This window comes from Hypanus sabinus, chromosome 6, assembly GCF_030144855.1.
Source record: "Hypanus sabinus isolate sHypSab1 chromosome 6, sHypSab1.hap1, whole genome shotgun sequence".
Classification (NCBI taxonomy): Eukaryota; Metazoa; Chordata; class Chondrichthyes; order Myliobatiformes; family Dasyatidae; genus Hypanus; species Hypanus sabinus.
In genome coordinates, this window is record NC_082711.1 from 138,036,379 (window position 1) to 138,054,943 (window position 18,565).

General features: G+C 38.8%; 1 protein-coding gene across 2 annotated transcripts in view; it reads left to right on the top strand.

Annotated features, from left to right (window-relative positions):
* Positions 1-18,565, top strand: part of dtx2 (deltex 2, E3 ubiquitin ligase) — a 53,754-nt gene that overhangs the window by 17,221 nt on the left and 17,968 nt on the right. Inside the window, exons 3-4 of one of the 2 annotated variants that reach the window (XM_059973008.1) lie at positions 10,753-10,811; positions 17,315-17,470. In XM_059973008.1, the coding sequence (XP_059828991.1) occupies positions 10,753-10,811; positions 17,315-17,470 (215 nt within the window). The remainder of the gene's footprint in view (positions 1-10,752; positions 10,812-17,314; positions 17,471-18,565) is intronic. The other variant, XM_059973009.1, reaches the window with a different exon arrangement.

An 18,565-nucleotide genomic window follows, 5' to 3' on the forward strand; every position in this document is an offset into this window, starting at 1 on the left:
CATTATTTTTCTGATAAGAAAATCAAAATTGGAACTGAGCTGTGTAACCTACCTATGGCCCTATATCCCAAGACATCTTTACTTCTGAAGTCAAATCCTTTTGCAGTAAAGACCATTATAGCATTTGCTTTCCTCGACTGCTGCACCTGCATGCTATCTTTCAGTGACTTGGTATATATGTACCCACAAATCCCTTTGTTCTATTCAATATTTTTTTAACCATTAATAAACTTCCTGATAGAAGATCATTAAAGTGAGAAGCGCAGTTAGACAGCCAATATCCTCTCAGGCTCAGTGTCTAATACTAGGAGGCATGCATTTAACATGGCATGGAGAAAGTTCAAGGGTTGAACTTAGTGGGGGAGGCAGGTGTGATAGAAGAATTTAAAAAGCTCTTGTATACTTATGTGAGTATAAAGTGATATGGACCATGAACAGGCAGAATGTGTGAGATGTCATTACCTTAATTAATTTGCCATAACATCATGAGCTGAAGGGCCTGTTCCTGTGCAGTACTATTTCATGAACTTTTTTTAAAAGCATCATAAAACTCCAACCTGGCATCCTTGGAAATTGGCTTATTTTTTGGATTTTTGAATGCATTCCTATTAATATTCCAAGACAATTTTAATTTGATATAAATTTACCAGTGCAAATAGTTTCGAGGGTGCTATTTTTTATTTCCCATTTATATAATGCTTTAAGTTCTTGTTTTTTCATTGGATTCTTTTAGTTCCTTCCTCTGCAGGTAGACACGAAGTATTTGATTTAACTTCCATTTTCTTATTTCCTATTTCTGTAAGAGGTCCACATTTAATCTTTACCTTTTGAAATGTTCACAGAAGCTCATGTATTTTTATGTCCCTCACAGATTTACTCTTTTCCCTTTACCAACTTTTTTGGTCATTGTTTATTGATACCTGGAGCCCTCTAATCCTCAAGTTTACACTTTTACTAGCAACCTCAAATCCTTTGATTCATTGATGGATTACAAAAGATAACTAAACCAGTTTCCCTGCTGTATCTTGGTCATGTATCAAGTCTTGTTTCTTTGAATTTTCATTATTGTATGTTCATTGTCACACTTTAATGCAATTTTTCAATCCATCCTATCTGGGCTTTCATACCCACATTTTCCCTTCTTTACATTGAAAGTCCATGTTTCAGACTAAGGTACCTCAATTTTGAACTTCCTGTTGTTTTATGGTCATTCTTTCTGTGGGCCCCTTTCCAACAATTACAAATGAACAAATTCTTCAGTGGTCGATCTAAAATGGTTGATTCTCCTCAGTTATTTCCTCAGTGTACCAAGGAAGGAATCTTGTATAGATTCCAGACGTTACAAGTACTAATTAAAGTCCCCTATGATTACTATATTATTCTTGTTGCATGTGCATCTAATTTCCTTATTGATTCTGCACCTTGCATCACCACTGCTATTCAAAGGCCTATAATCAACTCCCACCATTGTGTTCTGCTCCTGCTGATTATTTCCATCCACACTAATTCTAACCTTCTCATGTTTTGGGGGGGGGGTGGTGGGGGGGAATAGTGGGAAACAAAGCCAAGATCTTTCTAGCTATTGTAACATATAAACCAGGATATTTTAAAAAAAAGCTTAAAAATACAAGGAAAAACACAATTTTTTAAAAAAGCATAATTTGCACCCCAATCCAATGAAATTTAGAGGTTCTTTAGACTGATATCTGGAATGGGCAGGCAGTTGTAATAGAATTCCTCAGGAATTTGGAGTGCGAAGGGGTGAATGAAATGTACAGGATCCTAAAGAAGTCTAAAAGTCAATGTCGAGAGCAGACTTTGTCTTTTTGGAGAATCTGGGAAACGGGAATCACTGTTCAAAAAAAGAATCTCCCAATCAAGAAGGTTCAATGTTTTCTCTTGGAGCCCTTGGAATAGTCTTCCTCAAACAGAGTGAAGGCAGAGTCTTTGATTTTTTTTTGCAGCAGAGATGGGTAGATACTTGATGGTCATAGGGTAAAAAAATTACTATGTGTAAGCAAGAATGGAAAGTTGAGATTAAATTCACATCAGTGAACATTTTATTGAATGAAGGATCGGGCTTGAGGGACCAAATTGAGTACTCTAAGTACTTAAATGTGATTTGCTGTCTATAGTATACTGCTCAAGTTGCTGAGTTTGCATTGAGCAGAACAAAGGCAGACTGGGTGATTGAACTGCAGAGACATTCTGAATGTCTGTTCCATCTGTAGGCAAAGCTCTGAGCTGCACTCTCCCCTTCTGTTTCCTTTTTGATCATCTTTCTTTGGTTGTTTGTACTGTTATTGTGAAGGTCAGTGTAATGAGGAATAGCACTACTACCTTCTATCTAAGCATATTATTGTCTTCTAGGCTTAACACAAAAGATCAACAGTTTCGGACAGTGAGGTAGCTTACTGCCCATTATGGCATTAGCATTTAAGGCTGCAATGAAGTAGCTTCCTCCTGGTTTTCACTGTATCAGGCTTACATTTCCTGGGTGGAGACATTAAGTATTGTTGCACTCAGGTGTAGAAGGATTGCTGTTTCTGTAGCAATTTTGTTTTACCAGTCAGGGTTATTAGTCCTGCGCTGAACCCTGAAATCTGGAGGACTGGTGGATCACTCATAGTCTACCTTCTACCCTTTGACCTGTTTGGCATGGGTAACTCTACCAAAAGCCAAAGTATGAAGCCCTGCCTTCAGCCAACGTCATTGAGTTACACAAGCCACCAAACCATGACAAGGTTTTGGTCCTCTTGGAGGAGGCAATGAGCATTTCTACCTTTAGTTTTTCTCTGATTTCCAGCATCAGTATTGTTTACTGCAATTTCAGTTAATGCCTCAAATTTCCTCTTTTATCGGGTTTGCTTTTGGTTAATTTGTGTAGTACTTTCCACTTTCGTCATTTTATTTCTCCTTCACTTTTTCCCTTAACGGTTATTTATCACTTAGTTTTCCCAGTTCTAAAACAATGTCACTGACCAAAAGTTTTGGCACTGTTTCTCTCCTCAGAGATGTGATCTGCCGTGCGACATGTTTCTGTCATTTTTTAACTATCTGTTTAACTTCTGTATCTTCTAGTCCTCCAAATATGAATTGAAGGAATTTGTGCTATCACCTGATAAAACATACTGTTGCAATAATTTGTATCTACGTTGGCTGTAGTATGCTGTAATTTTTCCCTGTGGTTCTCAGCCCAGCATTTGAGTATTAATGGATCTTAAGTGAAGTTGCCACCTTTGGGATATACAGTGACATGCAAAAGTTTGGGAGCCCCGGTCAAAATTTCTATTACTGTGAATAGCTAGGCGAGTAAAGGATGACCTGGTTTCCAAAAGGCATTAAGTTAAAGATGACACATTTCTTTAATATTTTAAGCAGGATTACTTTTTTATTTCCATCTTTTATAGTTTCAAAATAGCAAAAAAGGAAAAGAGCCCAAAGCAAAAGTTTGGGCACTCTGCATGGTCAGTACTTACTAACAGCCCCTTTAGCAAGTATCACAGCTTGTAAATGCTTTCTGTAGCCAGCTTAGTCTTTCAATTCTTGTTTAGGGGATTTTCACCCATTCTTCCTCGTAGAAGGCTTCTAGTTCTGTGAGATTTTTGGGCTGTCTTGCATGCACTGCTCTTTTGAGGTCTATCTATAGATTTTTGATGATGTTTAGGTCTGGGAACTGTGAGGGCCATGGCAAAACCTTCAGCTTGCGCCTCTTGAGGTAGTCTATTGTGGATTTTGAGATGTGTTTAGGGTCATTATCCTGTTGTAGAAGCCATCCTCTTTTCATCTTCAGCTTTTTTACAGACGAGAATTTGCTGGTATTTAATTGAATTCATTCTTCCCTCTACCAGTGAAATGTTCCCTGTGCCACTGGCTGCAACGCAAGCCCAAAGCATGATCGATCCACCCACATGCTTAAAAGTTGGAGAAGTGTTCTTTTCATGAAATTCTGCACCTTTTTTTTCCAAACATACCTTTGCTCATTGCGGCCAAAAAGTTCTATTTTAACTTCTTCAGTCCACAGGACTTGTTTCCAAAATGCATCAGTCTTGTTTAGATGGTACTTTGCAACTTCTGACGCTAAATTTTGTGGTGAGGATGCAGGAAAGGTTTTCTTCTGATTAATCTTCCATGAAGGTCTTATTTGTGCAGGTGTGGCTGCACAGTAGAACAGTGCACCACCACTCCAGAGTCTGCTAAATCTTCCTAAAGGTCTTTCGCTGTCAAACGGGGGTTTAATTTGCCTTTCTAGCAATCCTACGAGCAGTTCTCTTGGGAAATTTTCTTGATCTTCTAGACTTCAACTTGACCTCCACTGTATCTGTTAACTGCCATTTCTTAATTACATTATGAGCTGAGGAAACGGCTACCTGAAAACGCTTTGCTATCGTATAGCTTTCTGCTTTGTGAGCATCATTTATTTTAATTTTCAGAGTGCTAGGCAGCTGCTTAGAGGAGCCCATTGCTGCTGATTGTTGGGATAAGGCTTGAGGTGTCAGAGTATTTATAAAGCTTTGAAATTTGCATCACCTGGCCTTTCCAGCCATAGCCCTAACAAGCTAATTAAGGTCTGAGACCTTGCTAAAAGTTACCTGAGAGCTCAAATCTCTCGGGGTGCCCAAACTTTTGCATGGTGTTCTCTTCCTTTTATTTCACTCTGAAATTGTACAAAACAAAAATAATACACTAATCTTGCTTAAAGTGTTGAAAAGAATGGTTCATCTTTATGACTTTTGGGGATCAGTTCATCTTCTACTCACTTAACTATTCACAGTAACAGAAATTTTGACGGGGGTGCCCAAACTTTTGCATGCCGCTTTATTTGTCACTCGTACCTATATGGCAAACCAGTCATCTAGCACATTAACTCTACCCCATTGCCATCACCAGGGTATTGTGAACCTAGTTTTCATTGGTATTGCCAGTAGGAAGCCAGCACCACTTATTATTAAATACTTGGCTGGAGAGAGGTTTTTAAACCCTGATTTCAAATAGGGGAGAGATAAAGAGAAGTAGTTCGAGCTTGCAACCAAGCAGCAAAAGATGTATAATAAATATATGCCCTTTTAAAATTATGTGCAATCAGCACGTGGAAGCTCTTAAACTTGACTGAGAATTTTAAATTGGATACTTTGCTAATGGATCCAATAGTAGATTAGTCGTTTATTAGTAGATTAGTGAATACTAGAAAACTGACGAGGAGAGTATTGGAGTAATTATGCCAGAAGCAATAAGACTCATAGTTTTGGCTGAGGTCATAGTCAAAACATAGTTTTAACAACTGGCTGAGGCAGGAACAGAAACCAGTGAATCCTAAAGATCTATATAAGATTTAGAGCAGTTGAAAGGGGTAACTCTAAAGATATTATCATTGGAAACAATTTAGCAGAACAGGATGCTAGGTGGACAGTTGGGTAACTTGTGGTTTGACAGAGCTGGCTGTTGTCATTGCCTTTCAGTCTGGTTTTGTTTTTGGATAGTTTTTGCTGAAAGATTTTGTGGATGATGGAGATCAAGCAAGGACTATTTGTGGAGGATGTCAGAGATAGCTCAGTGAAATTTGAAACGGACCAAACTTGAATCACTGAAGGATGCACGACAGCTGTGGCAGGGCTTGAATGCTATCACCTCCTACAAAGTGAAACCAAGTGATTTAGGTGACCAGGCTTTGAGCTCAATACCTTTTATGGTCACTTTGACCATCAAGACATGGAGGCACCTTTACAAACTCCCACAGCTCCCAGTGACCCTGTGATTTCAGTCCCTGAGGCTGATATGAGAGCATCCAACAGTGGGGTGAATCCACAGATGGGATCCAGCCCAGTGGAGTTACCTGCCCGAGTACTAAAGACCTGTGCTGATCAATTGGCTGGAGTGTTCACCAATATCTCTAACCTCTCGCTTTAGTAGTCTCAGGTAACCTGCCTCAATGACTATCATCCAGTAGCACTTGCATTCAGTGAAGTGATTTGAGAGGGTAGTGATGAAACATATCAACTCCTACCTGAAAAGCCACTTGGATTACCTACTGTCACAACAGGTCAGCAGCAGATGCCATTTCATTACCTTTTTATTCAATCCTGGAATATCTGGACAGCAAAGGTGCAAACATCAGGATGATCTTCTTTAACTACAGCTTGCTATTCAATACGATCATCCCCTGAAAACTAAGCCATAAGCTTCAAGTCCGTGGTCTCAGTACCTCCTTGTGCAACTGGATCTTCATTTTTTCTCACTTGTGGACCCCAGTCAATTTGAATTGGTAGCATCTCCACAATCTCCATCAGCACTGATGTACCACAAGGGTGTATGCTTAGCCTCTGCTCTACTCACTGTTTATTTATGACTGAGGCTAAGCACAATCCAATGCCATATTCATGATTGCTGATCAGCACATAGGAAGGAGATTGAAAACCACCCTCACTCAATGTCAGCAAGACCAAAGAGAAAACTGGAGGTCCATGGGCCGATCAGAGACGAAGATGGTCAGCAACTTTAAATTCCTCAGTATTAACAGTTCAGAGGACGTGTCCTGAGTCCAGTACACAACTGCAATTATGAAGAGAGCAGAGCTCTGCTTATAAGTTTGCAAGGATTCAGTATGCCATCTAAAGCTTTGATAAACTTCTATAGATTTGTGGTGGAGAGTGTATTGACTAGTTGCCTCATGGCCTGGTTATGGAAACACCAGTGTCTGTGTATGGAAAAGTTACAAAAAAGTAGTGGATATGGGCCAGTCCATCGCAGGTAAAGCCCTCCCCACCATGGAGCATTGTTGCTGAAAGCAACATTCATCATCAAGGATCCTCCACCATCCAGGCCGTGCTCAGTTCCTGTGCATTCAAATTGCCCTACCAGACCATGATGCAAGCAGTGAGAGGTGATTGTAGAAAAAGAAAAGATCATGGTGTAGGCAGCAAGATATTGGCATGGACAGATGATTGCCTTGCTAGCAAGAATGGGAGTTTAGGTTTAAATGTGTTGTCATATGTAGAGTGTTTGATTGCTCTGGGCCTGTATTCACTAAAATTCAGACGAATGAAGGGTGACCTCATTGAAACCTATTGAATCATGATAGAGTGTATATAGAGTGGATGTAGAGAGAATATTTGCTATGATGGGGGAGTCTTAAGACAAGAGGACACAGCTTCAGAAGAGAGGGGTGTCATTTTAGAATGGAGATGAAGAATTTCTTTAGCCCAAGAATGGTGAATCTCTGGAATTCTTTGCCATAGGAAGCTGTGGAGCCCAAGTTTTTATGTATATTTAAAACAAAGGTTGAAAGATTCTTGATTGGTCAGGGCATGAGGGATATGGGGAGAACGCAGGGGATTGGGGCTTGGAGGAAAAGTGGATCAGCCATGATGAAATAACGGAGCCAAATGGCCTAATTCTGCTCCTATATTTTATGGTCTTGTAGGTCTTTTCCTGGCTGGTAATATGTGCCACGGGAATCAACTTTTTGCATGAATTTGGATCAAGGCACAGAAGGCTTGTCTGCTAATTTTGCTGATGTGGCAAAGTTGTGAAGAGGATGAATAAAACTGCCAGGAGCAGATAGGTTATGTGATAGGTTAAGTGGAATATAATTTAGGAAACTGAAAAATTAAGAAAGGCATTATCCTATAAGTGAGAAATTGCAGAGCTTTGAGGGGCATGATTTGTAAAGTATGTATAGTAGGTAATTCTAATATAACATTTATGACTAGGTGAATTGTACAAAGGAAGGTAAGTAATATTTTGGATATAAGGAGCATGATGATAATGCCATATCCCAGAAAATGAAAGGTCTAGAATGGAGAGGGAGGATGTTTCAAATAGTGGGAGAGTCCAGCGCCAAAGGGCACAGACTCGGAATACAAGGACATCCCTTTAGAACGGAGACGAGGAGTTCCTCTAGCCATTGGGTGCTGAATCTCTGGAATTTTTTGCAATAGGCAGCTGTGAAGTTCAAGTCATTGGATGTTGAAAGGTGCTTAATTAGCAAGGGTGTCAAAGATTATGGGGAAAGGGTAGAAGAATGGCATTGAGAAGGAAAATAGATCAGCCATCATGGAATGTTTGAGCGCTGAATGGCCTGATTTTCCTACTGTGTGTCTCGTGGTTTAGATAGTTTGTATTGTTATTTTCCAGAACACACAGCTGTTATCTGGACACTATCGAGAAAAATAAATGAATTTTGTTTATTTGCTACATATTCATACACATTCTGTGAGGATGAATTTTATTCCGCATTTCGAAGTGCATCTGGATAGCGCTTTGCAAATTCTGTAAGAGTGAATTTTCATAACCTAAATGGCTGTAAAGCTGGGGTTGTTTGCATATTGATCTAGAAAATGCCAAAACACAACTAGAAATTTTCAAGCAAAACATTGTTTTTTTTGTCATCTTAAGATTTTTCTTTGCCAAGTAAATGTCCCCTCTCAATAATTTGTACAAATTTTTTTTAATTTTAGTAGAAAAGGCAAATTCCATTTAATGCAATTCATTAGGGCAGGTTAATCTTACATGGCTTTGAGCAGTTTGTCTAATGCGTATTATGTTTCATTTCTGTCCTTTTGAGGTCTCAGTTTAGAAATATTAGGGAAATGTCGTAGCTCCTGGGACTGGCTTGTTCAACAGCTGGTTGGTGAGCAAAGTTTGGCATGTGCTGTGTCTGTCTCACAAACCAACACAAAATGCACCTTTTAAATTTATGTGTGCATTTTTTTAACTTTGAGATTTATTCAAAATTTGGATCACTATTTTGAAAATAGGATCAGCTGATGCACACTGGATGTGTTCTGGAAGTTGGAGGCAAAGCATTAAACCTGGAGCTAGTTTAAGCAAACAATTTAAGCTTCTAGCTCAGTTAGGAATGGAAACATTTGTTTACCCTCTCTATTCATAGCCTAAGGAAGGAATAATGGGACTAGCTATCTGTTTCTGGTCACTATTCCTCCAAGTAAAGGGCTTATCTTTTGTTAACTGATCAATGTACAATTGTACTCTCCAATAATGCTCCATTAGGTGAAAGTGAATGAATTTGGGTGGGGGGGGGCGGGAGGAGGAGTGACATAACCTTGTTTGGTATTGTTTGAAATTTCTGTACCTCTGTGCTCATTATTTTTGTATGCAGAATACATTATGGGTTTAATTATCCCTTAATTAATATTTTTTGACCCACCACAGATGGATAGGTTCTTAACAGCACTGCTTTCTTCATTGGATAATATTTTATCTAATAAAGGAGGCATGAACACTGGTGACTCCCTTGGTACACAAGTTAGCGAGTCTGGAGACTGGGGCCCGATGGCTGAAGCTCTGGTTCTGCAGGTTCACTGAGTGTTGGAGGCCCAGTATCTGTGAGGCTACTGGCAGCCCAGAGGTAGCGCTTCCTGGGGTTAGAGGGCAGTCTGTGTGAATGGGTAGGAGGGAAGAAAAGGGCTTGAGTTGCTGTTGTCGCTATGTTGGTGTCAGGATGTGTGGTAACACTTGTGGGCTGTCCCTAGCATATCCTTGGGTTGTGTTGGTTATTAACACAAGTGACACATTTTGCTAAAAGTGTGATATATGAAAGAATCTGAATCTGTTTTTATTGCCTATTGTGTAAAATCACTTACTAACATGAATGTTACTCCTCAATTTAATAACAATCCAATGTGAAGAAATGCTGCTGCCAGTGTTTATAGCCAGACGAGTATTCCAGAGGACTGGGCTAAGCAGAGTTCAGATCCCTCCTTGGCATCTGTAGAATTTAAATTCAGTCTTTCTCTTCTTAATCTTTAAATAATCTGGAATGTTTAAAAACAACGTGACTTATAATGAGCACAATACTGCCAGATTGACATTTGAAACAAGACATAATTACAATCACAAGATTCTGTGGATGCTGGAAATCTTGAGCAACTCACAAAATGCTGGAGAAGCTCATCAGGTCATGGGGGGGGTGGGGGAGAGAGCAGATGTGGGAGAATAAACAGTCAACATTTTGAGCCAAGATGGAGATCATTCAAAATTTATAAACAGCATCATATGCATTATACTGGACCATCCAGTGCAGTCCGGTCTGCAGTACTGTTTAGCTGCAGTGCAGTGTATCGTTGCTCAAAGCCACACACCCCTTTTCCTGAATAACCCTTCCCCCAACCATCCAAAAGTTCTGCTATTCAAGACAAAAAGATTAACTATTAAATATGGAAAAATCATATATGGTTCCAACAACCACAAGGAAGCCTTTCTGGCCAGCAGTCTGTATCTCAACTAAAACAAATTAGCAGGTTATTAATCTTTTATTTAGAGAGGCAGAGCAGAACAGACCCTTCCAGCCCAATGAGCCACACACAGAAACCCACCTATTTGACCCCAGCCCAATCACAAGACAGTTTACAATGACCAGGTAACCTACTAACCGGTAAGTCTTAGCACTTTGTGAGGAAACTTGCGCATTCACAACAAGGACATACAAACTTCTTGCAGGGGAGCGGGGATTGAACTCCGTACTCTGACACCCTAGCTGCAATTGTGTCACGCCAACCATCAAGCCCCGCTGTGTGTGTTTAATTACTTAACAGCAGTCGGTCTGAGGACATGAGAGACATCGTAGAAATGCAGATGTCCTCTTTTCACTGTGTAACTGCTAATAAAGTTTCCACCACTAAAACTGGAGTGCCCGGTCATCTGGTATTCTTAAAGTATAATAAGTCACAACTGGGAGGAATTATTGTTTGTGTTCAATTGCAGTAATTTGAATTTTTTTCCACATTTCCCCAGCATTCCAGCATTACCGATACAGCTGAATGGTCCGACTAATGTGTTCCCAGCATTTGCAGGTAATTGTTTAACATGTTATTAAAATAGAGATATTAAATAAAGCTAGAGAGCCAAATAAAAAAAGCTTCTGCAAGAAGTTGAAAATGGCGATAGTAATTCACACTGTGCACATGTATCTGATGTTAAGCAGCACCATCTGAGTTCAATCAGGATAATCTCTGGGATGTTTTAGCAGATTGAGAGTAGGGAATAAAATGATTATTGATTTTTTTTGATCACACACATTCACATATATGCTGGTCAAGGACAGTCTCAGATTCGATTGCCTTTTAATGTTTAAGTACTCAATAATTTGTATAAATTTATGATATGCAGCTCCATTGGGAATCATCAGATATTCCTGTTTAGGACTACTACTGCTGATATCCACAGACACAGCCACATGATGTGAGTAACATCATTTTAAGTCGTTTTTAAACAAAAACCTGAATACTCACACCGGCAGATCCCAGACTGCAGACTTTGGTTGTGAGTGCAGTTCCCCTTTAAGAAAGCAGAAGCCAAGCCAATCTGCAGGTACGATTGAAACAGAGGCTGCGCTCCACTCCAACTGTTGTGCTGATAAATGTACAGTCTCTGGAAAATTTAAAGACCTCAGACCAAGATTGCTGTACCAGAGAGACATCAGCTGCTACTGTGTACATTGCTTCACAAAAACAGAGCTATCCCCCATCATTTCAGATGTAGCACTGCAACTTGATGGCTTCACCATTCTCAATAAAGAGGGGACAGCTCAGTCTTTTAAAGGCAGACGAGGTGCGTATGCTTTATGATTAACTCATCATGGTGTCCAGACATGGCAGTTCTGTCTCAGTCCTGCTCACCCAACCTGAAACATCTAAGCAGTTGAATGTTATCCTTTTTATCTGCTGACGGGGCTTTAACCCATCACCCTGGTAGTGGTGCACCTCAGGCACTGGAGGAGCTAAGCTCTATAATCGCTAGGCATAAAATAGTGCATCCTGATGCTTTCTCTATCATCGCAGGGATTTCAACCAGGCCAGTATGAAATACCTGAACAACTACCATCAATGTATCACCTGTGGAACCAAGGAGCTAACACATATGACCACTTGTACCACCATCAAGAGCGTTTACCTTGCCCACATTTGGAAAGTCCAATCACCTGGCTATACTTTGACATGTTGTGCCAATGGTGAGGACCAAGAAGATATGGTCAAGGGAGGCAGAGGAGTGTTTGGAGGACTGCTTTGAGTCAATGGACTAAATAATCAGAGACTCAGTTTGAATCTGAATGAATACACCCGAATTGTGACTGACTACAAGACCTATATGGATGAGTATGTCCTTCAAGAACATACCAGACAGCCCAAACAAAAGCTGTAAATGAACCAGAAGATTCATAGTCTGCTGAAGGCTAGAGCTGTGACATTAAAGACCAGAGATCCAGGACTATTCAAGAAATCCAGGTATGGCTAATGGAAGGCTATTTTAAGAACAAAAGATAACAATTCTGATTGGCGTTAGAAATGGAATCAGATGAACACCAGCTCTGGCAGGGTTTGCGGCCATTTGTTACTACAGAGTGAAATCTAACATTGTGAATAGCTGTGATGCTTCACTTCCAGATGAGTTCAATGCCTTTTAAAGGGTGAATAAAACTACATTAATGTGAATCCTACAGCATCTGATAACCCTGTGATTTCTGCCTTGGAGACCAACATCAGAGCATCTTTCAAGAGGGTGAACCCTTGCAAGGTGTCAGGCTCTGATAGTGTACTTGGTAGGGCTCTGAAAACCTGTGCCAGAGAACTGGCGAGAGCATTCAAGGACATCTTTAATCCCTCACTGCTGCAGTCAGAGGACCCCACCTGATTCAAAATGGTGACAGTCATACTGGTGCTGAAGAAAAGGGTTTGGTGCTTCAGTAACTATCATGCAATGGCATTCCAATCAACTGGAAGTGCTTTAAGAGACACTGTTAACTCTAATTTTATTTCACAGCTGTACAGAACAGCCATTGCTCTGAGCAGGAAATTTTTGCACTGTTATTAAGATGCAGTACAGAATAGGCCTATTGATTACTGCTTGGCTTTCAATACAATTATACCCTCTGTTCTAATCAACAAGCTCCAAAACCTGGGCCTCTATACCTCCCTCTGCAAGTGGATCCTTGACTTCCTCACCAGGAGACCAGTCTGTGCAGATGTGAAATAACATCTTGCTGACAATGGACACTGGAGCATCTCATGGGTGAGTGCTTAGTTCACAGCTCTACTCTTTCCACACCCATGACTTTGTGGCTAGGCACAGTTCAAGCACCATCTACAGTATAAATCTTACAACCACTATGTTGGCAGAATTTCATATGGTGGCGAGGAGGCATACAGGAGTGAGATAGCTGGTTGAGTGGTGTTGCAGCAACAACCTTGCACGGAGTGTCAGTAGGACCAAGGAATTGATTGTAAACCAGGAAGGGGGAGTTGAGGGAACACTTCAGTTATTATCAAGGGATCAGCAGTAGAGAGGATGAGCAATTTCGAGTTCCTGGGTGTCAACATCTCTGAAGATCTATCCTGGGCCCAACATATTGATGCAGTTACAAACAACGCAAGATGGTGGATATATTTCATTTGGAGTTTGAAGAGTTGGTATGTCACCAAAGACACTCAGATTTCTACAGAGGTACTGTGGGGAGCATTCTAACTAGTTGCATCACTATCTGGTTTGGAAAGGCCAGTGCAAATTCAGCCATCTCCATCATGGCACTAAACCTTCCAGCATCTAGGACATCTTCAAGCAGTGATGCCACAAAAAGGTGGCATCCATCAGTAAGGACCCTCATCACTCAAGTCATGCCCTTTTCTCATTGCTGCCATCAAGGAGGTGGTGCAGGAGCCTGAAGGCATGCACTCAGTGTTTCAGGAACAACTTCTTCCCCTCCACTATTAGATTTCTGAATGGACAATGAACCCATAAACACTACCCTCACTATTCCCCTCTTTTTGCACTAAATTTACCTTTTTTATATTTATACTTTTTGCTATGTACTGCAGCAAAACAATACTTTTTGCAACATACTGTGTGCCAGTCATATTAAACCTGATTCTGATAACTTTGAGCTTAGTATTTAGTGTTTTTTGACCCAATTGAATGAAAGTGGAAAACGTTTTCTCATGTTAGTTTATATACTAAATGGGGTTTCAGTGAAAGAGCTACCTCTTAACTGACTTAACCTTCATTCTCGAAGACTACAAATTCATATCGACTGTAAATTTAATGTCATAAAAGCAAGTGAGGAAAAGGTAGGAAGTGCATCACATTGTTGTAACTGGTCTCCTAGAGACAGGAGTCTAAATGATTTCAGTCCAGTTTCTACTGAAGGTAGAATATTAAAACAATAGTAAAACCTAAACTATAAAATTCACTATCGGCCTTCTTGGGACTGAAGGATATGGGAAATGTGGGCAATAAAATCTATTAAGAAGGCAGAAATGCCTGGATTAAGAGTTTATTGGTGCCTTGCATTGAATTTGGTTTCTGCTAAATTTTAGAATGTTTGATGGTGCTATCGACTGCTTAATGATATATTTTCTATTATGATTTTACTGCAGTCTCCACTTTAATTTGCTACATAGGGATTCCTACTGATTATTTTTATATGAAATCAATTGTCTGAAAAATTCCATTAGTTATTTATTACTGAACCTGTTGATCAGTTTGCTACTTTTTGTGTTGCTTGCTTGTAGAAAGCTTTGAACCTGGCAGTCTATTAAATAAGTGGTGGCTTAAAACAGATATTCTAGAGGTCTGTGATTTCCCACGCAACCCCCATTCCTAAATAGGGCAATTTATCAAAAAGTCACTGAAAATACTGAATATTCATGAAATGGAATTTCAAGGCTCGCTATTGAGCCAGGCAAACATAAACTATGACTGTAAGAAGGAATTTGCAAGAAAAGTAGAAATTTAGAATAATTCAATTTATTTAATTGTTCAAATAGTAAAGTATTCCTATTTCACTACAGAAGCAATTATAGATAGTTAGCAATGTAAAATCTATCCAAGTTTTCTGAAGCGGCAGCTCAATCATTGCAAGCATTCCTCTTCTTTTGATTCACTGATTTTATGATCCATTCTGTATCATTAGATTTTGGCTTAAGATAGTAAGACACAATGCAATGTTAGGGGATTGTCAGACCAGCTTTGTGTTTACATTAAATATTTGTTTACAGTTTAACTATTCAACTATACCATTTAGAAATGATGTGAATAATCAATAAACTTGAGCTTCATTTTTAATAGTGTACAAGTAAGGTGACCAGCATCTGAAAGTAAAGCTGAATAATTACTAGAAAATGTGCAATACAAGTTTGCTTGGAAGTACTTACAGTAGCACCATAAAGCAGTCCAGATGATTCTGCTGCAATGTCAGGGCTTGATGTGATATTAGTGTGATGCAAGGAGCTGGAGATGAATTAGTTTATACTAGCAGAAGACAGTCTAGTCACGGTCCATTTCCAATCTTCCCAATACAATGTTCCCTTTCCACTTGAATCAGTTGCCCTAACTTCATAGCATCTTCAAGTAATGGAGGTCTTATTGATCAGATCAAAGGATACTTCCAATGTACTTATAGTCCTTCCATAACCTCATCAGATTAAATCAATTCACTGGTACACTGATGTACTCAGTTGCTTTGGAATCTTCCTCCAACTAACATTGCAAGTGGTAAGTTTAAACATACAATGATTCTTTGTGCATCTGTTAAATTGGAAGCTGCAAATTTTAATGATTCAACGATAAACTTTACAGGGTCAGGATAACCAAAAATTAATTTTTTTAGTCTTCACTTACATTGCCATGAACATATTGGACCAACTGTGGAGTGCAGTATTCTTGTGGTCTTCAACCCTTCCATTGTCAATATGCTGACTGAAGAATGTTAGACAGTGGTCACTGTCTCAACCTATTGCTTGTCAGTTTCTTGTGATATAAAAGCAAATTGCTTTAAAGTCAGAGCCTCACCATTAGCCAGGTGAATTTTGCTGCCGTAAACAAGCTTCTGTCAAATTTTATTGATATTTTTTTTCCCTTCCACCTCTTTAGTTCTAAAGCTGGAAGCTTAAACATTTGTGTTCTAGTTTTTTGCAGTCAATTTTGTAAAGACAGTATTTTAATGACCAAGTTACAATAATACCCTAGCATAACTGTATATCTGAACACCCTGATTTTTGCATGTTTGATTTTGGTTCATTGGAAGGAGTCCATGCCTGGTTTGTTTCTTAAACAGTATATAGACTTGACAATTAAATTTTGACAATTCCTGCATAATCTTCTGATCTTTGCAGAGGACAGTCATTTTGTGGTAGTCTTTGTCCATGACTTACCAGTCTGGTGACAGAGCCTTTGGATACAAAGGCCATAAGATCTGAAATTTCTGAAAATTTCTTGTATTCTTCCACGAAAGATACCCATCAAAGTCAAACTTTGATAAAGTTTTTGGTCATTTGCTTGTGCTAGATATCAGATAATTTGATAATGTTTGTGTGAAACGGATATTTGCTGTGTTAAGAGTGCCACTTAAAGTGGTGGAACCTTCAAATTTTGAGAACTGACTTTCAGAGATTAAGTGTAAGTTTGAAAGCAATGATTTGTGTTTTTTTTTAAAAACAAATCTGAATTTGCTTAGCTGAACTTTGTAGAGTTTGTAGGAATTCTGTTCACACTTCTCTGCTTCTACAGATACTGGCTTTACATTTTGAGTTATCTACATACTGCATCACAGTAACAGGATACACAAAAAGTAGGGAAAATCTTCTTCAAACATTAACATTCAGAGAAATTAAACCTTTGTAGGAATTTGCTCCAAGTGTGAAAAATCTGAAAGAAATTTGAGAGAAAATTCTTCCAAATGACCCCTCAACTACATAATCATGACCAATTAATTTTCAATTGCAAATTTAATTGAGCAAGGGTGTGGGAACAGTCCTACAGGGAGCTCCCACGCTGAATATAAAGGATGAAGACACTGATTTTTTTCAAAAAATAAATGCCATGCCACGTGAAAGGGGTACAAGCCACAGTGCTTTGAGAATTTTGAATATTCAACTTCCTTAGACATTGATGCTTATATTTTATTGCAAATTCTATATAATTATTTCATTTAGAGCTACATCTGTGTTGCATTAAAGCTTTTATCTGAGCTAGGATTTCCCGGCTAAAATGGTATCCCATTGTTTCTGCTGCTGTTGCCCTGGTATCCACACAGGCTTGTCTACTTATTCAGTGGGGTTTTGTTCGCTTGGTCTCTTTCAAATCACTGGTGAGGTGAAGGGGCCTAGAATGTCAGACTAATTTTACTTCCACTTTTTGTGTCATGAATTAATTTTGTCACTTGGTGAATTTGATTTTTCAGTTCTGTTGACTTTCTTTTATTTCCTCTGGTTCCTTTTTTAATTTACTTCTGTGTGTTCTATTTTGTTTTTCTTTTACACACCATTCCCCCTGTGCATGCTGATGATGACCACTGAATCTTTAGGCATGACCGCAATTCTGATGTGTGCTGCTGGACTGCCTGTGTGCTTCACCCGCGCAACTAAACCCGTAGACAATGCTGACTCGAGAAAAAGGGATAAAAAACTCAGCACTGCCCGAGATAAATCATTTAAGAGATCGAAGAAAGTGTCCAGAAAAGGTAGTTAAAATAAGATTTCCTATTTGCTTCCAATGTTGATCTGTTTTCTTTTGCCCAGTGGGAAGAGTTTTAACCTTGGTATGGCATGGTTTTTTTCTGTTTTCTTATATTTTGCTTCAAACCTATACATGAAATGATTCTAACATTTAATAGCATTTGCTGGTGCAGTTTTTGGGACTAAAGAGGGAGATTTCAGGCATCAGACCAGTTGTGTTGAATTTTAAATGCAATTATTTTAATAAAACAATTATTTCTATAACACTATAATGTAGAATTAAAATGAAAAGGTTCAATGTCACATGTTACTTCATTGTCAATCAAATACAACTCTAACAATGCCTGTATGGCACTAAAAATACCAAAACTTCATCTTGGTTTCTAATGTTTGCATGTAACAGCATTAAGTTTGAAGATCAAAATGTGTATTTTTGTTTAATTATTTCTTTCCAAGTCGCACAGCCAATTTTAATTAAAATGTGTTGCAGATTACATCCAGTGTTGACATTAAGCCCACCTTTTCACTTTGAATTCAATGTATTATTTTGCTAATAGCGTTTTCCCAACCCCTTGAGTAAATAGCTATTGTTTTTTTTAAAACTGTGTAATTATTTGGATGTTGAATATTTAAAATAAGCTTGTATAGAAAGTGTATTTCCACTCCTTATATTATAGCTATTTGTGGTCTTGTGTTTCTGCACTTACCCGATTTTCTCATTACATAATTCATCCAAATCAGCATGCAAGCTGCTTTATACAGATTTCAATTATAGAAACTACATTTTGATTCCATGCAACATGAGATTTAATCTTTTTGGTGCATGTACCTTGAATTCATCACATTACAATTACTTAGTGTGGTAAATCATATCTGTTTTATAGTCGGAGTTCTAAATTCAACTGTGGTCCATCTGTGGTGGAATATTTTGCCAACATTTATCTGGGCTCATTGTGAAGAAAAATCTCTTGGGGAAAGTTTTGAAACATTGACAATTTTTTAAAAAAGTAATGCTCAGGCAGGAAATAATTTGAGCTTCTCAGTCATAACCCCCATAGCTCCAATGATACTAATTTAAAGTGCGAAAGCTGACATAACTT